The sequence below is a fragment of the Haliaeetus leucocephalus genome, unplaced genomic scaffold (assembly GCF_000737465.1).
Source record: "Haliaeetus leucocephalus isolate CR32 unplaced genomic scaffold, Haliaeetus_leucocephalus-4.0 Scaffold326, whole genome shotgun sequence".
Taxonomy (NCBI): domain Eukaryota; kingdom Metazoa; phylum Chordata; class Aves; order Accipitriformes; family Accipitridae; genus Haliaeetus; species Haliaeetus leucocephalus.
In genome coordinates this window covers 9,155-17,430 of record NW_010972762.1, presented here as the reverse complement: position 1 = coordinate 17,430, position 8,276 = coordinate 9,155, and the positions used below count along the sequence as shown (strand labels likewise).

Genomic DNA, 8,276 nt, shown 5'->3' with positions numbered 1-8,276 from the left:
GGTCCCCAGTCCAAGGAGTGGCTGTCCCCAAGGGGGGGCTGCAGCGTCCCTGTGCTGGTCCCATTGCTGTGGTTGGTCTCATCCCTGTCCCTATCAGGTCCCATCGCTGTCCCCAACCCTGAACCACCGCTGTCCCCACTCCTGTCCCCATCACGTCCTGTTGCTGTCCCCAGCATTGAACCATCTCTGTCCCCATCCACATCCTGTCCCTGTCCCCCACCTTGAACCACCTCTGTCCCCATCCTTATCCTGTCCCTGTCCCCAAACTTAAGCCAACCCTGTCCCCATCCTCACGCTGTCCCCACACCCATCCCTGTCCTGTCCCCACCAGGTCCTTGTCCCGTCCCTGTCCCCATCCCTGCCCCATCCCCACCAGGTCGTCCCCCCACCTCCTCCCTCCCCACCCCACCCCTGTCCCCACTCTCCCCCGTGTCCCCGTACCGTGCAGCGGGGACAGAGCCACTCGCCGTTGGGGACCTCAGGCAGGGGGGGGTTGAGGCAGTGGATGTGGTAGGAGGAGACGCAGGCATCGCAGCAGAGCAGCTCCCCGCCGTCCTTGCACACCCGGCAGTACTCCATGTGGTCGTCCTCCTCCTCCTTCTCCCCTTCCTCCTCCTCCTCTTCCTCCTCTTCCTCCTCCTCCTTCGCTTCCCACTGCACCCCCTCCTTCTCCTGAGTAACACCAGGTGTCAGGCACCCCAAACCTCCTGGGGATGGCCCCAAAACAGCACCCAGGGACACCCAAACCTCCTGGGGACCCCTTGAGGGACACCCAACCTCCTGGGGATCTCCCCCAGGGACACCCAAACCTCCTGGGGACACCCAACCTCCTGGGGACGTCCCCCAGGGAACATCAAAACCTCCTGAGGACATGCCCAGGGACACCCAAATCCCCTGGAGACACACCCAAAACCACCCTAGGGACACCCAGGGACACCCTGAGGGACCCCCAAAGCCCTCTACCAGGGACCTCCGCTACAGACACCTAAATTCCCCCAGGGACCCCCACCCCCTAGGGACCCTCTAAACCCCTGTAGGATCCCTCCAGGGACCTCCCAAACTCCCTGAGGAACCCCTTAGGGACCCCCAAACCCTCCCAGGGACCCCCATTCATCCCCCAGGATCCTCCTAGTGACCCCCAAAACCCCCCAGGGACCCCAAACTGCCCCCAGGATCCCCTTAGGGACCTCCAAACTGCCCCAAGGACCCCTAAAGCACCCCAGGGACCCCTAAAATGCTGCCAGGGACAGCTAAATCCTTCCCAGGGACCCCCAACCCCCCCCAGAATCTCCCCTAGGGACCCCCCCAAGCCCCCACCCCGTCCCCCCGTCCCGCAGCTCACGCAGTGGGGGCAGCTCCAGCGTCCCTCGGGCGCGCGGTCAAGCTCGGGGTCGAGGCAGACAAGGTGGTAGGCGCGGGGGCAGGTGTCGCAGAGGATGATCTCCCCGCCCTGCTGGCACACCTCGCAGTAGTCCTGGTGGTCCGTCTCGTAGCCGTCCCCCTCCTCCTCTGGCCCTGGCCCTGCGGGGATGCCACGCACCGCCCGCTGCCACCCGGATTGATGGGGGGGACAACAGGGGAGTGCCGGGGACAGGGGGATGGGGACACGGGGGATGGGGACACTGGGGATGGGGACATGGTGGCACTGGGGATAGGGGTGCTGGGGACACTACGGATGGGGCACTGGGGGACAGGGGCACTGCGACACCAGGGGCACTGGGTGGATGGGAGCACTGGGACACAGGGACGTGGTGGCACCAGGCACATGGGCACTGGGGACACCAGCACACCAGGGGACAGGGACATGGGGACACTGGGATATCTGGAGATAGGGACAGTGGGGACACCAAATGCCCAGGAGAGACGGTGGGGACAGGGAGAGGGACATGGGGACACCGCTACACCCCTTGGAAGAAGCCAGGGGCTGGGGACCCCCCGGACGCCACCACCGACACGGGGAAGGGACCGAGGACCCCGCTCAGGGGGACATCACAGGCTTGGGGACCCCGGGTGACAACATGGGGACAGCGGGGAGTGGGGTGTCTCACCGTGCGCGGGCGCCGCGCCCGTCCCCACGGGGCCGCGCTCCCGGCTGAGGCCGGCGCAGGGGGCTGCAAGGAAAGAGGTTGGGGGGGACGGGACGGGATGGGGGTGTCACTCGGCGTCCCCGCCGTGGGGTCTGGGGTGGGGGTGGTGGTGGCACCCGGGGACCGGTGACACTTGGGGACACTCACCCTTCTTTTTCTTGCGGCCAGGACGTCCTCGCTTGAGCTTCTTGAGGCGGGTGGTGGGGTCGGGGCGGGTGGTCGCACCCAGCACCCCAGGGCTTTCGGCGTCCGACTCCTCCTCTGCCTCCCCTGCGTCCTCGCTCTGCCCGGGGACAGCAAGTGACACCGGGGACAGCAGGTGGCATTGGGGGACAAGGGGATACGGGGGACAAGGGGATGGGGAGACCAGGGGGTGAGGGGCACAGGGAGACATGGGGCCATAGGGAGGGGTGCCACCACTTGGGGACACTGGGGGACAGGAGGGGACCCAGGTGTCCAGGCACAAGCCCCCCCACCCCATAGGGGACCCAGGCTTCTGGGCCCTACCGAGCTGCTCTTCTTGCGCTTGCCACCCAGGACACCCAGTTTGATTTTCAGCGGCGCCATCTTTCTCCCCTTCATCTTCCTCTTCAGCTCTGGCACCCGCGGGCTCTTGCTGCGTTTCTTGTGGCCGGGACCTGTGGGGGGACCCGGGTGTTTGGGGTGGGGGGGGACACCCCGGTATCCGGGCACCCCCTTCCCCAGCCCCATGAGGACCCTAGGGACACCCCAAATTCCCCCAGCATCTTCCTAGGGACCCCCAAACCTCCTAGGGAATGCCCCAACCCATCCCAGTGACCCCCAAACTGGCCCCCAGATCCCCCTACAGACCCCCCGCCCCAAAAAGGATCCCTAAAGCCTCCCCAGGGACCCCCAAAGTCCCCCAGGATCACCCTAGGGACTCCCCAATCTCCCCCAGGGACCCTTGACCCACGAGGACCCAGGGATCTGAGCACCCCTTCCCCAAGCCAGGCAAGGACCCAGGCATCTGGGTACCCCTCCCCAAATCAGGCAAGGACCCAGGCATTCAGTGGGGGGACACCCAGGTGTCCTGGAAGGGACCCAGGCACCCCCCTCCCCAAACCCAATGAGGACCCAGGTGTTTGGGGGGGACACACCCACCTTTGCCTTCCTTGGTCTTGGCCTTGCGCAGGGGTGGGGGGGGGGCCTCGGGGGCCACGGCGGCCACGGCTGCGGACACTTGCCCAGCCACGGCGGCGGCAGCGGCGGCAGCAGCGGCAGCCACGGCAGCAGCGGAGCCTTTGAAGGGGTTGTTGGCGCTGAATTCCCGCCACTTGGCCCCCAGGATGGTCATCATCTTCGACATGGGGATTTTGGGGTTCTTCTTGGCGATCAGGGGCCTGATGCGGGGGGGAGGGAGGGAGGGAGGTGGGCTGGGAACCCCGGCATCCAGGGCACCCAGGTGACCAGGGGGAACTGGGGAACCCAGGTGTCTTAGGGGGCACCCAGGGTCCACTGATGCTCCCCACAGACCTCTTTCACCCCAAGGTGTCCTAATGGCCCCCCAGCACCCCGAGGTGCCCCCCAAGATGTCCCCATAGTCCCCCAGGACCCCAAGGTACCCCTGTGCCCCCCCAGCCCTCTGATGTGTCCCCCCAACACCCTGAGGGCACCCCCAAGCACTCCAAGCTGCCCTAAAATCATCCCCACAAGCACCCTGAAGTGTCCCCCAGCACCCAGAGGGACCCTCCAGGACCCCGAGGTGCCCTCCAGGACCCCAAGGTGTCCCTGTAGTCCCCCAAGACCCTGAAGAGCCCCTGGCACCCAGAGGAACACCCCCCCAGGATGCTGGCATGGCCCACAGCACCCCAGGGTGCCCCACCATCCCCCTGAAGTGTCCCCCAGAACCTTGAGAAGACCTAAAAGAACCCCCACCATCCCCCTGAAGTGTCCCCCAGCACCCAGAGGGACCCTCCAGGACCCCGAGGTGCCCCACTCCATCCCCTCAACGGGTCCCCCAGCATCCTGAGATGCCCTAAAAAGTGTCCCCAGCACCCAGAGGGACCCTCCAGGACCCCGAGGTGCCCCGCAGCCCCCCAAGGGTGCCCCCCCAGCCTCACCTCATGAACTGGCTGAAGGCCTTGTAGTTGGTGAGGGTATGATAGTCCTCCTCAGTGAAGACATGGTCCACGTCCTCCAGCCCCCAGGCCCCCAGCAACTGTGCCGAGGACTTCTGCTCCACCGCCTGCACCGGGGAGGGGGGGACACAGGGAGACACGGCCAGGCAGTGGGGGGACACACAACAGAGACCAACACCAGGACATGGAGAGGGGGACAAGAAACACACAGGAATAGGGACAGAGAGAAGGAAGAGACATGTCACCTGTCAAGTCCCCCACAGGCCCTGAGACGGGACGCCCACGAGGACCCACACGGGCAACGGGACCCCCCACAGGCACCCACACAGGTGTCAGGACCCTCAAGGGCACCCATATGGGTGACAGGGCCCCCATGAACACCCACATGGCAATGGGACCCCCACAGGTCAGTCCCCACACAGCGACAGGACCCCCACGAGGACCCCCACAGGCACCAACACAGGTGACAGGACCCCCCATGGAAGACAGGACCCCCATGGGCCCCAACACAGGGATGGGACCCCCACAGGCACCCACATAGGGTAGCACTGTGCACCCAGGTGCTCGCCCCCAACCCACTGAGTACCCCCCCCTCACTGGGTGCCTCCTGGTCATACCTTCACCTTCTGCCCCCCCTCCTCATCGGCCTTTTTCCGTCTTTTTGTTTTCTTCTCCTTCTTCTCACGGTGCTTCCGCCGCCGTTTCCTGGCCGCCCCCCCAGAGTCACTGCCACCGCTCTCCGACTTCTCCCGGTACTCTTCCCGCTGGTATTCCTCCCGCTCCGACTCCAGCTCATCTTCGCTCACCTGAAACCACCAGCCAGTGTTCATCCTTGGTGCCCATCACCCCTTGTGGGGCCCATCAGCTGCCCCAAGACCCCCGTCAGCTGCCCCAGGACCCCGTCTGTTGCCCCCAACCCCATCAGCCGCCCCAAGACCCCGTCACCTAACCCTGTCACCCATCCCCAGACCCCGTCAACCGACACCAGACACCGTCACCCATCCCCAGACGCCATCAGCCATCCCCAGGGCCCATCACCCCTCTCCAGGGCCTGTCAGCCACCCTGAGACCTCCATCAGCTGCCCCAAGACCCCGACGGTTGCCCCCAACCCCATCAGCTGCTACGAGACCCCATCAGCTGCCCCCAGACCCTGTCAGCGATGCTGAGAGTCTGCCATGCATCCCCAGGCCCCGTCACCCATTCCCAGACCCCATCAGGTGCCTTGAGACCCCATCAGTCACCCCAAGACCCCATCCATCATCCCCAAACCTTGTCCATCGAGCCCAGACCCTGTCAGCCACCCTGAGACCTCCATCAGCTGCCGCGAGACCCCACCAGTTGCCCCCAACAGTCCGTCACCCACCCCGAGACCTCCATCCATTGTCCCCAGACCCCATCCTCCATGCCCAGATCTCATCCATCAACCTGAGATCCTGTTAGCCAACCCAAAAGCCCCATAAACTGCCTTGAGACCCCATCAGGCACCCTGAGAGTCTGTCAGCCATCCCCAGACCCCCATCCACCATTCCCAGACCCCATCAGCTGTCCCCAGCCACCATCAGCCGTCCCTGAGAGTCTGTCACCTGTCCCCAGGCCCTGTCCATCATTCCCAAACCCTGTCACCTGTCCCCAGACCCTGTCAGCTGCCCTGAGAGCCTGTCACCCATCCCCAGACCCCATCCATCATACCCAGACCCCATAAGCCGACCTAAGACTCTTGTCACCCGTCCCCAGACCCCATCACCCATCCCAGACCCCATCAGCCACGCCAGAGGACCCAGGCATTCAGGCAGGGTGTCCCAGGGGAACTCACCAGTTTTTTCCGTTTCCGTGGTTTTCCAGGTTTATTTTCCTTCTGCTTCCGGGGACCCCGTTTCTTCTTCTTCACCCCCAGGGCCCCCTCGAGGCCCCGCAGCAGCTCGTCATCACCGTCTGCAGGGACACGGCAGCCTGAGCCATGGGGACACACGCTGGCGGCGGACAGGGACGGGTGGCTGTGCGAGGTCCCCTCCGCGGCCGCTCGGACGGTGACATGCAGGAAGATAGGTGATGGGGACAGTCAGCTGCGCCAAGGTCCCCTCTGTGGCCACCAGGACAGTGACACACAGTAAGACAGGTGACAGGGATGTGTGACCAAAATGAGGCCTCCTCAGTGGCCACCAACCCACTGACACACACAGAGGCAGGTGATGGGGACAGGTGGCCATGCTAAGGTCCCCTCTGTGGCCACCATGGTTGTGACATGCAGCAAGACAGGTAACAGGGACAAGCACCCACACTGAAGTCCCCTCCACAGCCACCAGGACTGTGACACACACAGAGACCGCTGATGGGGACAGGCGGCCATACTGAGGTCCCCTCCACGACCACCAGTCCGCTGACAGACACAGAGGTGGGTGATGGCCACAGGTGGCCACGCTGAGGTCCCTGAGATGGTGACACACAAGGAAGGCGGGTGATGGGGACAGTCGACTGTGCTGAGCATCCCTCCATGGCCACTGGCTTGCTGACACGCGCTGAGGCGGGTGACAGGGACAGGCGGCCATGCCGAAGTCCCTTCTGTGGCCACCAGCACAGCGTCACACACGGAGGCGGGTGATGGGGACAGGCCACCAGGCTGAGGTCTCCTCTGTGGCCACCAGCCCACTGACACACATGGAGGCGGGTGACGGGGCACAGGTGGCCACACTCGGGTCCCCTCTGTGGCCAGTGGGCGACAAGGACGCACCAGCACCCGCCTTCCCCTGGCAGAAATGAGTCCAAAATCGGCCTCCCAAAAACTCAGCACTGCAATTACCTTTTTACCCTGGTTTTTGACCCAAAACCAACTGACCTTTGGTTGGGCCTTTGAAGCAGAAACATTTTGGGGAAAAACCCAACTTTTGGGGCAAAACTCAAGGAAAATAAAACCAGCAGCCACAGCCCGAGGCCCCTCCACTGACAGTACTGGCAACACCCACTCACGTCATGAAAAAAAGGTAAAAAAACACCAGAAATGGGATTGGGGGGCATTTCCCCAAAGCCTGTTTTCCACCATATTTTGGGGTGAAATCACAGGATTTTGGGGGATATTTGGGGTAATTCTGTGGTGTTTTACCCCACTGGAAATTCAACACCAACCCGCCAAGCAGATTTCTATGGCTCCGTGGCTGGCATGCCCAATGCTGGAGCATCGTTAATGCTAAATTAATTAGCTGCGCAGGCGCCGTACCCTAAAATCCTCCTGGAAATGCCCCGTGGCGGGGCGGGGGGGGTGTTACCCCAAAAACGAGGCCCCCAACCACCGGCACAACCCCCTGGGTTCTTTCTCCCCGTCTTCCCATGAGCAGGAGCCCCTTTTTCCTCCTTTTTTTCCCTAAAAAGCATCGAGGGATCAACTGCTCGGCAGAATCGCTCCACTCCGGCTGATCGTCCCCAGCCAACCACCGGTAGAGGATTTCCCAGCTGCTCACCCCAGGGGACACCGGTGTCACCGTGACAGTGACCAACCACTGGCAGAGGATTCCCCAACCCCTCACCCGGGGGATGCCCGTGTCAGCGTGACCAACCGCCGGCAGCGGTGGATTCCCCCCTCTTTGACCCTAAAAGCGATCAACGGCTCGGCACAACCGCTCCACTCTGGCTGACAGTCCCCAACCGCTGGCAGAGGATTTCCTAACCACTCACCCGGGGGGGATGCCGGTGTCACCGTGACGGTGACCAACCGCCAGCAGAGGATTTCCCAACCTCTTGGCCGAGGGCCACCGGCGTCCCCGTGACAGGGGCCACCGAGAATCCCTGAGGACCGTCCCCGGGGCGGTGACACCTACATCCGTGTCATGGCCTTGGCTGTCCCCGGTGTTTTTGGCAGCCGGTCGGGGTGAAGCCCGGGAGAGGTGTCACATCTGCCCGGCGGCTCTTGCAACGAGCTGGCACGTCCTCAGCCTGGCGTGTGTGTGTGTGTGTCCCCCGCCGACGTCACCCGTCCGCCCCCATAAATCACAACCGGCGCTTGCTGACAGGTCCCAGCCGACCGCCGGCGGTCAGGGATGAAGCTCACCGCCGCCGCTGCCGCCGGGGAGGGAACCCCTGGTGTCCCCGAGCCGCGAA

At 64.0% G+C, this 8,276-nt stretch overlaps 1 protein-coding gene across 1 annotated transcript in view; it reads right to left on the bottom strand.

The window, feature by feature from the left end:
• CHD3 (chromodomain helicase DNA binding protein 3) overlaps positions 1–6,844 on the bottom strand; it is a 35,061-nt gene extending 28,217 nt beyond the window's left edge. The window contains exons 1-10 of the mRNA XM_010571415.1: positions 6,775–6,844; positions 6,001–6,119; positions 4,804–4,992; positions 4,169–4,293; positions 3,210–3,448; positions 2,595–2,725; positions 2,235–2,370; positions 2,049–2,111; positions 1,343–1,521; positions 442–672 (exon numbers count right to left, since the gene is read on the bottom strand). Coding sequence (XP_010569717.1) covers positions 442–672; positions 1,343–1,521; positions 2,049–2,111; positions 2,235–2,370; positions 2,595–2,725; positions 3,210–3,448; positions 4,169–4,293; positions 4,804–4,992; positions 6,001–6,119; positions 6,775–6,844 — 1,482 coding nt within the window. The remainder of the gene's footprint in view (positions 1–441; positions 673–1,342; positions 1,522–2,048; positions 2,112–2,234; positions 2,371–2,594; positions 2,726–3,209; positions 3,449–4,168; positions 4,294–4,803; positions 4,993–6,000; positions 6,120–6,774) is intronic.
• Positions 6,845–8,276: the final 1,432 nt, after the last annotated feature.